General features: G+C 41.4%; 1 protein-coding gene across 1 annotated transcript in view; it reads left to right on the top strand.

The window, feature by feature from the left end:
- nfatc3a (nuclear factor of activated T cells 3a) overlaps positions 1 to 16856 on the top strand; it is an 81051-nt gene that overhangs the window by 22472 nt on the left and 41723 nt on the right. The window contains exon 3 of the mRNA XM_053616536.1: positions 6971 to 7133. Within this exon, the coding sequence (XP_053472511.1) occupies positions 6971 to 7133 (163 nt within the window). The remainder of the gene's footprint in view (positions 1 to 6970; positions 7134 to 16856) is intronic.

The raw sequence follows: 16856 nt of genomic DNA, 5'->3' as shown, positions 1-16856 counted from the left end.
AAATCAAGGTCCTGCCATGTCCATCACAGTCCCCTGACCTGAAACCCACAGGAAACCTGTGGGGTGAACTGAAGAGGAGAGTCCACCAGCGTGGACCTGGAAATGTGAAGGACCTGGAGAGATTCTGTATGGAGGAATGGTCTCAGATCCCTCGCCATGTATTCTCCAACCTCATCAGGCGTTATAGGAGAAGACTCAGAGCTGTTATCTTGGCAAAGTGAGGTAGCACAAAGTATTGACTAAAAGGTTGCCAATAATTGTTGCACACCCATATTTAACAAATATATTTTTTTGGGATAAACCTGTGTTGTGTTTGCAATTGTTTGATATCCATGAGAGCAGATTCTTTTTTCTTTTTTTTTTAACAAAAGATCAAAAGTTTAAACAATAAAGACAAATTTTCACAGCCTTCTTTGCTCATATTTACCATGTAAATGTGCCATGTGCCAATATTAATGGAGGGCACTGTAACTAAAAATATTGGCTTGTGTTTCATTTTTGACCATATAAAACTAGATTTGCATTTCCCGAAGAGAATACACAGTGTGTGTGTAAGGAGCTGAAAGTTGATGGGGATTAGTAAGAAGGAAGGAAGGGATGAAGGGTGAGAGGGAGAAAGACAATACAAGATAAACAGAATAAGAAAAAGAGGTACACTAGCCCTGTTTGGATGAGATTACACTCATATGAAGAGTAATTCCATCGTTTACAGGTGCTGCTCTGTGATTTTAAACGCAATTGTCATTGGCAAACTCTGCAGTGGTCTAGTAACGTTTGTTCCGTCTGGTTTTCTAAGGCAGATCCTGCGTCTTACGTTTTTCTGACCGCTTGCTGCCGTATTTAGCCATCTAGCGCGCATATCCGTATTAAACACTTCCCAAATCGATCATGTGTAACCCAAACATCTGGTTTTGTAGGAAAAACAACCCTGTGGGAACTCGCTCACCCACATGTTCATTTAATTGCCGTCCAGACGTGAGAGTTTTATTTCAGAGGACATGTGTAAAGATATTATAACAGACAGTCAATGAAACTAATCCCACCTGTATAGGGCTAATGAGAGAAAGAAAACATATGAACTACAAGAAAAAAAAGGAAATAGGAAAAGACAAAGAAAGAAAACAAGTTTAAGATTAGATCAAATTGTGGCTATCATTACGTCAGCCAATATTATCAGAATTATTTTTGACAAATTTTGGCTGAGTGTTTAGCACGATTGCTGCGCACGTCCGTGGTCAGGGGTTCGAATCCCAGCTCCGCCCTGTGTGCGTGGAGTTCTCATATCCTCCGGGTACTCCGGGGGTTCCTCCGGGTACTCCGGTTTCCTCCCCCAGTCCAGAGATGTGCATTGCAGGCTGATTGCCATTTCTGCATTGTCCCTAGTGTGTGAATGGGTGTGTGTGTGTGTGTGTGTGATTATTCCCTGCAATGGGTTGGAATCCCATCCAGGATGTCCCCTACCTTGTGCCCCGAGTTCCCTCGGATAGGCTCCAGGCTCCCGTACAGCCCTGTGTAGGACAAGTGGTACGGAAAATGGATGGATGCTTAGTGCTCAGCAAACAGCAGACCTGGTTAAAGGTCACAGTTAAAGGTGAGATTTGAAGAATTCAAAGCTTTATAGGATTAGAGGTGAGGTCAAAGGGCAGAATAGCATGAAGGTTAGTGAAATGGTTAAATCTCTCAAGGAACTCTAATACTTTGACCCCATGCTGAATAATATTATATTAGACTGAAATAGTAACGTGTACAGTGTTACAGGTTAATGCTCTCTCTCTCTCTCTCTCTCTCTCTCTCTCTCTCTCTGTCTCTCACACACACACACACACACACACATTTGTGTAAAGATACAAATGTAGAAATGAATGTGTGCTTTGCTGCATGATTCTGCAGTGTAAACTCGGAGTGTGTGTGTGTTGTGGAAAGCAGGGCAGTGGGAATGTGATGGTAGGGTTTGTGTATATACACGCTGGCCTCTATAACCATAAATCAGTGACGAGCCCTTAAAGGTCCTGACCTCACACATGACATGATTCTCTCTCTCTCTCTCTCTCTCTCTCTCTCTCTCTCTCTCTCTCTCTCACACACACACACACACACTCTCGCTCTCTGACTCATTCTCATTCTGCCTCTCTCTCTCACTCTCTCACACACACACACTCTCGCTCTCTGACTCATTCTCATTCTGCCTCTCTCTCTCACTCTCTCACACACACACACTCTCGCTCTCTGACTCATTCTCATTCTGCCTCTCTCTCTCACTCTCTCACACACACACACACACTCTCGCTCTCTGACTCGTTCTCATTCTGCCTCTCTCTCTCTCTCTCACACACACACTCTCTCACTCTCTGACTCGTTCTCATTCTGCCTCTCTCTCTCTCTCACACACACACTCTCTCACTCTCTGACTCGTTCTCATTCTGCCTCTCTCTCTCTCTCTCTCTCTCACACACACACACTCTCTCACTCTCTGACTCGTTCTCATTCTGCCTCTCTCTCTCTCTCTCTCACACACACACTCTCTCACTCTCTGACTCGTTCTCATTCTGCCTCTCTCTCTCTCTCTCTCTCACACACACACACACACACACACACAATTTTTTGCACTTGCTGTCATCTCCTCTACACAAACAGGTTGTGAAAGCTCCAGTCAGGCGAGTCTGCGCTCTGTGTCTGTTCGGCCTAATCCCATCACAGCTATACTCGCACACAACACTGACATGATACATGATCCTGCCATCTGATCCTGCAGCCCCAACAACCAGACCTGCTCCTACTGTGTGTACGCGTGCGTGTGTGTGTGTGTGTGTGTGTGCACGTGTGTGTGTGCACGTGTGTGTGGGTAAGAGTGAAAGAGACTCTGGAAGCCTGGCTTTCAGAGCAGATGGTCTGTGTGGAACTGTTGGCAGTGAGGCGAGCTTCTCTGCGGTGTGGAGACATCTGAGATATCCTTGAATACATGGCGTAGCAGAACACACCTTTATATCAATAGTACACACCATCTTCCACACACACACACACACTCATCCATGCTGCATTAATCTTGTCACGTTGAAGCACAGAGAGCCTGGAGAATCAGTTGTGCATGGAGAAACAGTGTGTGTTTTGTATAACGTTAGTGCTGGACTCAAGAGAAACATGGTATGCTTTGTAGGCCACTGGGCAAACCGTCACACTGTTACTAGCCCTAGGATTCCCCTGACATTCAAACTAGCTATGGTTACCATGACAGACTTCCTCCCCTGGGCCTTCCTGTGAGCGATAGAGAGAGGGAGTGACAGTGTAGGGCTGGAAAAGGAAAGGAATAGAGAGCTTGAGGAGGAAGACAGGAAAGCGAGTTCTTGTTTGTGTTAAAATTCTTGAAGCTGTGTGTTTGGCGATACGTGACAGGAAAAGGTCTAGCCGGTCGTCTACCATATTAGTCAGATCGTCTCTTTTGGTGGAAGTAGATATAGCTACATATGTTGAAGTAGCGTACCAGACTCTGTAGAGGATGCTAGAAATCTTGTGGTGAATTGTAAATGAATTTTAGGATCGTATTTCATTTAGATAAGTTATGTCAAAACATATAACTCTTTCTGTATTTAAGAGCTACTTACATTTACATTCATGGTACTGTATTTGGCAGACACCCTTATCCAGAGCGACTTACATTAAGTTAGGGGTAAGGGGTGCCGGGATTTGAACTCACAACCTTCCGATCAGAAGTCCAGTGTCTGATTATTCAATATTCACGCCTGTTCCCGCAAGATCTAGCAAATTATCCGTAAAGTTTAACTGCTTAGAACTGCGTATAACAGGGGAGTTATTCTGTATTCCCGTGCGATCCGTCGCCTCTGCTCTGCAGTACCAGGACTGCAATGACAATCTGAACTAGCACACGGTCATCATGTGATCCTATTGAGCAACATGTCAGAAACATGTGCCTTTTTTTTGTCTCTTTCATTTGCCTTTCTTCCCCATGTAAATGTCAACACTTGAGTATTTTCCATCATTCCGTTTTCCACGACCTCGACCTTTTCCTTGTGCGCCAGCGTTCTAACAAAGACATTATAAGTTTGCTTATGAAATTATTTTTTTGCTACTTTAAAAAAAAAAATATATATATATATATATATATATATATATATATATATATATATATATATATATATATAGCAGAAGTGAGTTCAGGCTAATATTTGTGACTGTACTTGTTCTCACGTGTGTGTGTGTGTGTGTGTGTGTGTGTGTTCCTCTAGGCCGTGGCATAAAGGAGTCACTTAGGTGAGGTTTAGGCCTGGAGGATATTTGTGGTAAAATTTGCTGGCCATTGAATCAGCATTTTAATATACAGACTATTACAGAGTGCCAGAATAAAGCAAAACACACGCTGAGGCCAATACATACACATTTTCATCCCTCACACATTCAATTCACATACACACTCTCTCTCACACACACACACACACACACACACACACACACACACTTGCTTTAATTTCTGAGAATTCCTGGTTCTGTAACAGATGAATGGCAACATTGTTTGAAATCCCAAAGTCTTTAGCATATTCATTTTAGTGAAACTGTTAGCCCACAACTAAACAAGGCACATAAAAGACACACCCACACACACACGCAGAACTTGGCCTACTTGGTTATCACTTCGAATCTAAGGTTGAAATTATGCTGACAAACTCCTGTGCCATGCGATGCGTACACTTCTGTCCTTACATACATGCACGGGTTTTTTTTTTTTTTATAGGGCAGCTATTGAGATACGTTTTCTACTCAACCCATATTTCAGCACACATGCTCTTCTCAGGGTCTTCTGATTTGTAGCTGGTAGTCTCAGCTCGCTCTGTGACTCAGCAAGGACGTGGCCTGTGTTGTGTGTGCTCACTGTGGAGTCCCAGGCTCTGTGATTCACGCTCTGCTGCTCCATTTTACCCATCCATTACTGTCATTTAAGCAGCTGCTTTTATCTCCCAAAGTGCCTCACATGTAGTTTGTACACAGCACTTTTATTTCATTTCCTGGAATATTACAGCGTTCCTAAAACAACTCGAGTTAATATGCCTTAGTCATGGGCAAACCCCCTTCTGAGATTTTTACCAGCAGTCTTTCATTCAGCAGATTAGATCCTGTAAGAACAGAGCCCCTGCGGTGAGAGGTGGGATTTGGGGGATAATGTATAACATCCACTGGATTTTACACGCAAGTCATAAGGATGTGCTGATGTTATGTTTTCGTATGAGAATAATTACGTATGATCACAGAGTTCTGGGGGGCGGGGGGTTGGCGAGGATATTGGTTTTGTATTGTTTTAAGATATATACAGAAACATTCCAAAAAAATAAATAAATAAATGACAGTTTGGTCTCTTAAAAATAATAAAACATCAATATGCTGGTAAAATTCAGTTCTGTGGTATAAATGGTACAAAATGTACAGAACATAGTCCTAAATAATGACTAACATTTGATCAAATCTGCACGGTTCTAATCAAATCATGTTTGAATTTTTCAAAGAAAAAAAAAGTATCATCACTTGATTATTTTTTATTTATTTACTTGCATTGTGATCAGCTCAATTTTTAGTTCACATTTTTAGTTATCTTTTTTTTTTTTGTTACCTTCACTCATGTATGATTTTTTTTTGGCCATAGGTGGAAATAGAGTCTGACATTTTCTATCATTTTATGTCCACCATTTTAGACAGTTACAGGATACATGAGATTAGGCATATTTATTTTCATTGAAATGGAATTAAAAATACCTGACAAATTTCACTTGTTTATTCGTTCATTTTCCTTCCGCTTTTCCTGGTGGACTTGACAAATTTGACAAATCAAGTTAAAGAACTCTTTTACCAGCTTAAGGTGTCACACAGCAGTGGTTTTTTGTTTGTCTCAACCAGCTCCCTTGTACACGAGTTGGGCGCTGGTAAGGACCCTGGCTCACTACACATTGGTACAACGATGACTCCATTTCCGGTGACATGACCCCGTACTCGCCTTGTAAAACGTCACCACTGGCATTTAGCAACAACAGGCAGGACCGATATCTTTCTGACATTATAAGTCATATCAATTTGTTTGCTTAATCACACGCGTTTCCGTCACGGTACTTCAAGCAGGATCGTAGGATATCTCGTGGAGTTTTTTAAATCATCAAACACTTAAAAGTCATTAGACTCAAACAGTCCATATACAGAACGTCAAATAAAGTTAAAATCGCCGAGCTACGTACGATAACGAGCTACGTACGTTCGTAGACGGATTTGGCTGAGAGTTCGTCCGCCATTTTATTATTCGTTTCGAGCTGAGAGGCTTCAGAAATTATGATGTCATTTCCAGTATGCGAACATAATGAGCATCGATGCACTATGGTTTTTTGCGGTGCAGTGTGGGATTTTTTTTAAGGAGCGAACGTTCTAGTGCACTGGAAGGATTTTGGGATTGAGACAGCCCTTAAAATGGCCGACTCCCCGATCAGCGCCTTGACTGCTGAACTAGGGAGCTGACTGAGACGCACCCAATGTGAACTGCAGTGGAACAAACTAAAGAACTGAACCTGAGTACAAAGCAAAATGTCTTAATAATCATCCAGTTCTGCAGGAGTGCAAAATTAGCTAATGTTCTTCAAATCCGATTAAGAGCTCTGTATAAATAACTCCAAAGCCAGTTATTTCCCAGGTATCTCTTCATCTTTATTTTCATTTTTGTATGTCGTGTGAATTTAAGAGACCCAGGAGAGCTCAGATGTTTGGAACTGTTTTTTACTCTTAATCCTCTTAACCCTCAATTATAAGTCACTTTGGATAAAAGCTTCAAATAAATGAATATATTGAACAGGGTTTGAGGCTTTTCTCACTAATTATGCACAAATGAATGGGAATTAATATTCAAAGAAGCCTGGTGTAATTATATATGTTCATGTGTGTGTGTGTGTGTGTGTGTGTGTGTGTGTGTGTGTGTGTGTGTGTGTAGGACGTCCTCTCTGCCCCCCCTGGACTGGCCCTTGCCGAGTCAGTACAGTCAGTATGAACTGAAGATCGAGGTGCATCCTAAAGCCCACCACCGGGCGCACTACGAGACCGAGGGCAGCCGAGGAGCCATCAAAGCAGCCTCCGGCGGACACCCTGTCGTCAAGGTGAGTCACCACGGCAACCAGCCACCTGCCGGCAGTGATGTAAGCGCACAGAGTGTCTTGTTACCTGTTCAATGAGGACGAGTTTGTTTTACAAAGCCTCGCTTTCATGTTGGTTTTAAATGGAGCAGAGGCCATGAGCTCAACTAATATCTTCCCTAATATCTCACTATATGCCACAGACCGTAACGTGTACGTTTATGATATTTGTGCATTATGTCATCTCACGAGTCCTCAGACGAGTCCTTTCCGACAGAATCTGTGCCGTGTTGAACGCTTTGATTGAATCAGCACAGCTACTGTAGAGTAGAACGGATAAAGTAGGCATTTCTATGCAAAGCAGTTCAAGTCATTTGGATAGATTTGTTTGGGTGGATCGTGTGCCGTTTTCACTGGAGCATTGGGAATACAGTACAAGAAAGAAAGTCCCTGCAGGGTCATAACTGAGCAATATTAAGTCCAGTAGTCCTGTAGATACTGTATGCATTGGTTTTATTTCAGTCTATCGGTCACAAAATGCAACATAGAAGCAGGGTGCACAAAAAAAACCATTATTTACCTGCACAAAAATCGAACATCATTTATACTGAGCATATTTAAATGTGTTTTGATTTGCTACTATGAGGAATTATGAAAGAAATCGAGCTGCTTTAACAAGCACACTAATATGGCTATTAGTTTCCGTATAGTTTCTAGTTGCTTGTGATATTTTCTTTCACTTTTTGTATTTAAGTTGCTTTTTCAAGTGAGCTTGGTTAATCAAGGTTATTTCAGATATTTTAGCTAGAATCGATTTTTCAGTTCGTTTCCCAAACGTTTCCTGTCCACAAGGAGGATAGAAACCATGCGCACTGCGTGTCTCTGACCCACGATCGTGATGTCATTTCTGCTATTTTTGTTTGTTTTGAAAACATACTGTAAATGAGTCTATAAAACCTGCTTTCTTGCTCGCTACAGTATCTCTTGTATACTATACAAAGACATGTTCAGTCGCGTTCAGACATGAAATTAACATACCTAATACAGAACTCAGCATAACAATAAGTTCCTTTTTTATATATATATGTATTACATTATTATATTATATTAAAAAATTATACAACAGCCTTCTTGGGGGGGAGGGGGGGGGTACGTTTTTCATCCACACAACAATGTTTACAGGTTGTTTCAAGAGAGCAGATTAAAAAAGATGTCTTTTCGGTGGTGGAAATAAGAATAGGGATAAGAAAAGCGATTTCAAGCAGTAGGGCTGGGCGATATATCGATATAATATTAATATCATGATAAATGATTACACGATCCATTTTTCTGAGATATCGTTGGTATGTTGATGTATATTTGTATGTTTTTACAAATTAAATGGTACTGAATGGATGCCGTTGATTTGACACAATTAAAAATAATCTTCTTTGTCTTTGTGGGCATTAAATGAAAGTACCATTAAAGTCAGTTTAACCTTTTTTTGTTTATTTTACTACTGTTTTCCGGACAGTTTGTTAGCTAAGTTATATATCGTGATACACATCACGTATCATAGAAATTTCCTCAAGTATTGCCCAAATATAGCCCAGCTCTATCAAGCAGTTTGCTACTTACGGTATATTCTAAGTAACCCTAACTTTTTGACGGTAGCGTTACTACTTCCTGTGAGGGTTAAGTGGTAGTTACGTTAAAGTCCCAGAAGAACTAAATCTAATTCATAATCGAACCGCAGGAAAAACAAATGGAAATGCTGTATAGGAACCACTCCCATATTATGGAGGAAACTCCTTTTTTGGGGATTACTTCTTCTTCCTCATCTAGGGTTGGAGCACCACCTTCAGCCATGCTTGTTCCAGTTCTACGTGTGAGATACCTACGTGTGTGAGATGACACTTAAGCACATCATCAACTATATCGGCAATATCGTGGGATGTCAAATTCTTATCACGGGGCGGAATTGTACTGGGATATCATGGATGACATGATATGACACAGCACTAGTTTGGACCTTGAGTTTCTGTTTTTTGTTGGATTCCGAAACGAATTCATGCAACAGATCAGACTCGTGAGTCAGTTAAGTAATGATGTTTAACTTCGCAAGTTCATTAGCAGCTGTTGTAATGGATCTTAGATTCGACACGTAACTGTTTGGATCCTTTAATCGAACATGGCCAACAACAAAGTTCGTTTCAGAGGACGAGTCGATCGTGTCATTTACGAGTTCAACCTGTTTATCGTATAACGTTTGGATTAAGATTTCAAAATACAGTAGTAGATTGTGGGAATTGTACTAGAATTCTTCAACCAATAACACCAACATTGCATATATAGCACACAAGCTTTGATTCAAATCGAATTGTGAACAGGTTTGACCAATTCACTCAAAAGAATTGGATCGAAAGAATGATTCCTTCATCGGTCGGACATCTCCAGAGCACAGATCTGGAGTCATTCTCATGTTAAGATCATGACAAATTTGATGTGATATACTATGAGATAGTGTAGCTGATCTTAGATCAGTACTTTCTGGGGCCTGTTAAAATATTGACACAACAAATGTTAACCCAGCAAACAGGGGACGTCCCACTTAGGTTTGACTTTGGTCCGGTTTATAACGTTTGCTGGCGGACGTTTTGAGGAGGTCAGAGTCATAACATTAGCATAACAAAGCATAATATTATTGAATGTGTTAATTTCAGTGAAAGTCCCCTAAGCTTCTCGAATGGCCACTAGACGTCCTGTGAATGTCCCCTTCAACGTCTGTAGGACACACACACACACACACACACACACACACACACACACACACTGGTTAATGCCACAGCATTAACAAGTCTTATCTGATCACACACATGCATTCTTTTGTCTGCTGTCTAGTTAATTCTAGTGTTTTATGAGCTACATTTAAGCTATTTTTCTGCTCCCCACATTAGATGTCGGCTGTGCTGGATGTGGAGTATTAGGTTTGTCCTCACTTTGTACGCTGTGTGAGTGTGTGTTTGCGTTCGACTGTGCTCTTTGAGTACTTTGAAGAGGCAGTGCGTAATTACATAAACGCTTTCCCCACTTCCTCTTCCACCATGATTGAGGATGCATAATTCCAGCTTAGCACTGTAGTGGTTGGCTTTATAGCTGTTTAGCAATAAGCCACACACCACCTGCTCTCAGCCAAGGCTATGGCATTGTTGAGTGTAAGGACTTTACTCTGCAGATACTTGAAGCTACAGCGCGTAGGAATTTTTGTTTAAAATGAAATGAACAAATAAATATTATGATTAGGGAGTCATGGGAGAAAAGAATATCGACCCTGACAAACCTGTAACAGTAATTCACACTCAGAGCTGTGTCATGGGTGAAGGGTTCGAATCGGAGGGAACTTTTATGCGCGAATGCCGTACGCCAACTCGGATACATTAGGCACGAAAGAATTCCAACTGACAGACAGGAGTTGAAATGCGTAGAGAAATACTATACTTGTTAACCATTTGTGTCGATATTTGCCATGGTTTAAGGTAAATAACAGTTTCTAGCAATTAGGGTTAGAGTTCAATGTACCACCAGTAACAACCTGAACCATAGTTCACTTGGATACAGACCAAGACCAAACTAAGGAAGGTCCACACCAAGGTTGGTATAAAAGCTGCATAAGATATTGACCATCCCAATTTGCTCTCGTCATTCTGAGTAATATGGGTGTGTAGCATCATGTACAGGCGTTACTGTATTTGTTTGTGTGTATGTATGACTGTGTGTGTGTGTGATTGTGTGTGTGTGTGTGTGTGTGTGTGTTTACTAAACACCCCTTGGCATGCTCTCTGTTCGTTGTTTGCCCACCTCGTCGACCGGCTCACTCTGTTCGGCTGGCTGGAGAGCTCATTCAGTGTTATTATAAAAACAGCAATACGTCGATCGCGTCCAGGATAAACACGGCCTCGTGGCAGGAAGTGCCGTTAGTCAGTCGATCGGTGTTGCTGTGACCTGATGGTGGAATTGAGCTGAAATTGCACAGAGAGATGGTGTTTATGATGAGTTCAGGCTGTGTGAGTGTTTGAAGGTGTGAGCTCATCATATAACATCACCTCCATCTGGCCTCAATGTGTTTTATTTATTTATTTAATTTTTATGCACGTACAGACAAACAGAATTATACCCGCACGTGTTTTTTTGGTGTATCGTAGTCAGTCCGTCCAGGATTTTGCGATTTTTGCGGTCGCAGAAATCGACGCAAAATCAAGCAAACTCCGCAATATTCGGAGGAGCTCACAATTATTCGAAATTACCGCAGACTGTCTGCAGATTTGGGCCAAGACGCGTCATGTGACGTCATCACGATGCGCATTTAGTCCTCTTCGACGCACGTGCGTCGAACAAGTGTACAGCTAAAAGGTCTCATTTACCGACAAATATCACTGTGAAAGAGCGTGCAAAACACTTTCTTGCAATTGGAATTTTGCCAAATCTAGTAGTTTTCCGCAAAAAAAAGCACAAAAAAAACCCCTCAAATCGCCAAATCAAGCTATTTGACCCGCAACAGTCCCAAAAAAAAACTCTGTACGGACTGTATAATATACCAGAGTATACCGAACTACATATTAATGACAGGAATACATGAACTATCCCTGACATAGCAGTTCAAGTAGCAAAATTATTTTTAAAAACATACTAGATTTGCAACTGCAAAAGACTTTTAGTTTTTAATTGATATTTTGCAACAAGGACGGCCATTATATCAGTTACTCCATGTAGAAAAGATTCTGAACAAGAGCCTCCGGTGCTTGTTGTTACGTCTCTTGCTGTCGTTTTCTTGATTCTCCGTTCATCACTCAGAGGAAGGTTTGTGACCTCAAAAGGCTGTTCAGTCGGTGTGTGTACGCACGTGTGTTGGTATGTATGTATTAGGTACATTTGTCTCTTTCACCCCTCAGTCTGCTTGCATTCCTCTGTTCCTTGTTGTGACATGTTCTCGACTGCAGTTGTAAACTTCCACTTCTGATCCCCTGTACAGTTCGGTGGAGAGAGAGCGAGAGAGAGAGAGAGAGAGAGAGAGAGAGAGAGAGATCTGCCCCAGTTGGCACAAGTCTGTGTGTGGGAAAGCGTGTACGTGTGTGCTCGTTTACTCCGGGCAGTGTAACGCCTGGAGTGTGTGTCTGTACTGTGCTTGTGTGTAGATAGAGTAGCTATAGTGTAGCTGTGAAGCTTTGGAATATTAGCATCTCAAAGGTGATGGAGTAACTGACACACTGGGGTCAGACGGTTATTGCTTGAGAACGTCACACAATTTGCATTAAATTAGCGCATAAATGGCTTAAAGTTACAACTCATTACACACACACACACACACTGGTCATTAGAGTACACTGGTTAATGAGTAAGGAGCAAGAGAGACAGGTCAGTAGTAAGTAGTCAGTATGAGGCAAAATATTTGGTTTATAGTACTACAGATAGACTTGTTGTAAACATGTGAACCCTCTTGAGTTATATTTACTGGTTTAAATTCTAGGAAACCCTCCAGGTGACCCTTCTTTGAAGCCAGTTTTGAAGAACTGTCTGCTCAGGGCATGTGCTTGAATAATTATTGCTACCTGCGTATATTATTACTATAGCACACTGAGGCTCACATTCAAACCTCGTAAGAAATCAACAGTAATAATTAGTAGGTCTTCCTAAATTAAACTGATCCCAGTAAAGTAGATGACTCCTGTTCATATCTGTATACACAGCAAGTCAAGTAAAATTCTGTTGTCTGAAGGTGAATATTTTGAGTTGGGTATTACCTGTATTAATAAGTAGGAGCGGGCGATATGACAACAATAGTATATCGCAATTCTCAGAGGCATTTGCTCACAAACTGGAAATACAGTAGTGATGTGTTTAAGGGGGGAAAAAAAAGGGAAAAAAAGTTTGATTGTATCTTATTTAAAGTCTTTACAATTGTATTTTGTATATAATTTTTTTTGTGGGGGGGTTCAATAAATACATGAATTAATAACTACTTAACAAAGAAAAAAAAACTGAAAAAAAGAAAAAAAAAGTAACATTTTACAAAATTGTATAAATTAAGTACACCATTTTTAACACCATTTTCAACATTTTTAAGCTGGAGAAACGTGGGATATGTGCCGAGTTGAAAGCCATATGTAAAGCTGCCATAACAGCGGCCACAGGAGTGTGTCATACAGTAGCCAGACAAGCGCGGGCGAAACAAAGTGACACTGTTTACTCCGAGTGTTTGGACTGGTCTGATTCACAGGAGAGATCTAGGAGGAATGCTCCATATTGACCTACAGTAGCCCTAACTACCACCCCCCCCCTCCCCCCCCTGCCTTCTTGCTCTCTGCTCGAGGGCTAACGTTACAGGGGGCAAACCATAATCAGCAAACCTGTTGCTAAGAGACATGTAAGTCCCTAGCCCATCTGGCTTAGGCATCCCTGTGTGTGCGCACACATAATTAAGCCAGTTAAAAACACACAGACACACAAAGGCAGCCAGCATCAGTGCACACACCGCACACACACCCGCACATATTTACCACAGTGGTGTTCTCTGCTTTCTTTTTTTTTTTCCCCCCCATTTTACCATAATCATCAGTCGCATACGCATGTAGCCATGATTTTTACGTTAGCAAAACATAAAACATTACATTTGTGTATGCTTAGCATGATCTTACCAAGTTTTTTAAGTGTTAAGCTGCACATGGAAGTGTCATTTTCCTGTCAATCTTGTGATTGGTGGCTAAATTTTATGTCACAACAGGAAGTAGGAAGTAAACGGGCTCTTAAACCCCACAACTATAGAATGGACACATATTTTAGTCATGCATAGTTTTAGCCCCTCAATACTTTTAAAGGTGCAGTCTGTAGTTTTGAAATGGGGCCTCTAAACCAGCAATAACCAAGTCCGCATAAAAGCTTGATGAATGTTGCTATTTCCTTTCAGGTTTTATATTATTATTTGTTGGGTTTCTATCTTCTGTTCACATTTTTTTTCCAGCCGTGAAATGAGCTCCACCTCCATCAGAACAGAGCTGCCCCAAATCCATAGAGCTCTGCTCCCGTTTTTCCTAAAGAAGGACCCATGAGATGTCTACTAGCTGCCTGACTCAATTTGCCCTTTCAAATATGGCTGATAAAAAGAGGTTTTATTGTTTTAAATGAAGCAAAACCAGAGTCAAAACTGAATTAGACAGTTTAATAGATAAACCCAGTCTGTACCTACTCATATATACTCAGATATTATTCATATGTTCCGTTCTCTGTACTGGAAATGTAATGCACACAGTGCGGGTACGAGTGTATTAGAATGCATTAAACACAAGGTAGGTACAAAGTAGGTGTAATTACTCATTACCACATATGATCAAACCCCTCAAAGCATCAGTAACCATTCTATCTTAGAGCCAAACAGCCATATTTGCTATTCATTATATATATTATGGCCAAAAGTATGTGACCCTGACCATCACACCTATATGTGGGCCTTCTCCAAACTGTCGCCGCAAAGTTGGAAGCACACAACTGGACAGTATTTTGTAAGTCTTTGTATGCTGTAGCACTGAGATTTCCCTTCACTGGAACTAAGAGGACCAAACCTGTTCTAGCATGGCAATGCCCCTGTGCACAAAGCGAGGTCCATGAAGACATGGTTTTCCAAAGTTGGAGTGGAAGAACTCGAGTGTCCTGCACACAGCCCTGACCTCAACCCCACTGAACACCTTTCGGATGAACTGGAACGCTGAGTGCACATCAGGCCTCCTCGCCTGACCTCAGTACCTGACCTCAGTAATGCTCTTGTGGCTGAATGAACACAAATCCCCATACACACACTCCAAAATCTAGTGGAAAGCCTTCCCAGAAGAGTGGAGGTTATTATAACAGGAAGGGCGGTGTTGCGTAAGCAGAGAGTGCGGGTGCTAGCGTGGCCTGCCTGCAGTCCTGACCCGTCTCTGATTGAGAATGTGTAGCGCATTATGAAGTGCAAAATGCTGAGGAAATGCATAATGGATGAATGGGGGAAAATTCCGCTTGCTAAACTTAACACGCTGGTGTCTTCACTCAGAGCCCAAACGCTTAATAAGTGTTATTGAAAAGGTGATTTTTTTTGGAGTGTGTTTCAGTCATCAGATTTGAAATGAGTGTATATTTTCAAAAATAAATAAAATTCACAAAGTAAAACATCAAATAATGTGTTTAATAATGTTTTCAATATAGTACAGGGTGAATAGAATTTTCAAAAGACTCTTTTTGTTTGTTTGTTTTTTTTGCATTTTCCATACTATTCCCAACTTTTTCGGAATTGGGCTTGTAATACAATGGCAGCATGGTAGCACAGTGGATAATGTTGACTCCTCAAGGCTCCAGTGTCCTAGGTTTGATCCTGAGCTCTCAGGTTACTGCCTTGCATGAACACGCCAGTAGGTGGATTGACTACACTAAATTGCTGCTCGGTGTGAATGTGTTTGTGTATGGTACCCTGTGATGGACTGGCTTCCCATTTGGGGTGTATTCCCAATTCACACCCAGTGTTCCCAGGATAGACTCCAGATCCACCATGACCTTTTTATTCCTCCATATTGCTCCTGCTTATTGCTCAACATCCTAATTCCTAGATACACAGACTGAGCTTTAATTTCATACTTCTGCAAATAGACTGTATTTGTAAAGCTAGGCCATTTTCACTATTCATAGTTTCACAATGTGATGTAAAGGTTGGAGAGAAGGACAGAGGGTGTGTCAGTGTTTTTATTGCGACTGGATTTCAGATCCAGGTGATATGCCAACATAATCCAACATCCTGCACGCTATATTTGATTTGACTTGTGCTTCTTGTTGACAACAAAAATGCGATTGCGAACAAGAATATCATCTGGGGCGTGTTAGAGGCATGCTCTAGACTCACAGTGGAATTGGCTGATTATACAGCAATTACACCAAATGCAAACATTCAAACAACGCGATTGAATTTTGACTGTTTCTCAAATTATGCCCACATGTGAAATGCAATTGCAAACACAGACATGATTGAATGAACATTTTCTAATTCGAGTTTGGTTTCGAAGCCCGGCTTGGAAGCTCTTTTTCGATACTCAAGACAGTTCTAGTTTGGGAGAGAAAAAAACAAGGTCAGGGCGTCAGTTATGCATGGCATGTCCTCTGCGTCTTCACAGGGCAGCCCGGTGTTGGATAACAGCAGCATGAAATCCAAGATGGCCGACACCTTCCTTAATGGTATTGAGTTACCGCTTCGGAGCGAGTTTGACATTGTTGTCGGGCTCGCAAGAGAGACGTCACGTGCACGTGCAACAGGTCAACGGTGGCTTTGCGTGTCACTGCTAATTGTGCTGATCTTCACTTCGTCGTAACGCTAGCTCTGTTTTTATTCTAATCATAAAACCACAACGTTGTACTTTCAGTCATGCACCCTGATTCTCAAGTATTTTTTCATTTATCTGATGATTTGCTTTTGTGCAATCCCAGCAATTTTGCTTTGTTTTATGAGAAATTAAATTACATCACTGCAAAATGCTTGAGCATTGTGTAACATCTTGTACGAGGTGAAGTGTTCATTCAGTGGCCCATCAAACCGTTAACCTTATTGGAAGTGGGAAGCGCACTTAATAGTCAGTGTTACAGATTTAACAATCGACTCTGGGTGCGTCCCAATCTGCTGCTTAATTCAGTAGTCAGGGCGCTGATCAGGCAGTCGGCCATTTTATGGGCTGTCTCAATCGCCGGATCGTTCTAGTG

Source organism: Ictalurus furcatus, chromosome 27, assembly GCF_023375685.1.
Source record: "Ictalurus furcatus strain D&B chromosome 27, Billie_1.0, whole genome shotgun sequence".
Classification (NCBI taxonomy): Eukaryota; Metazoa; Chordata; class Actinopteri; order Siluriformes; family Ictaluridae; genus Ictalurus; species Ictalurus furcatus.
This window is presented reverse-complemented; position numbering and strand designations above follow the sequence as displayed.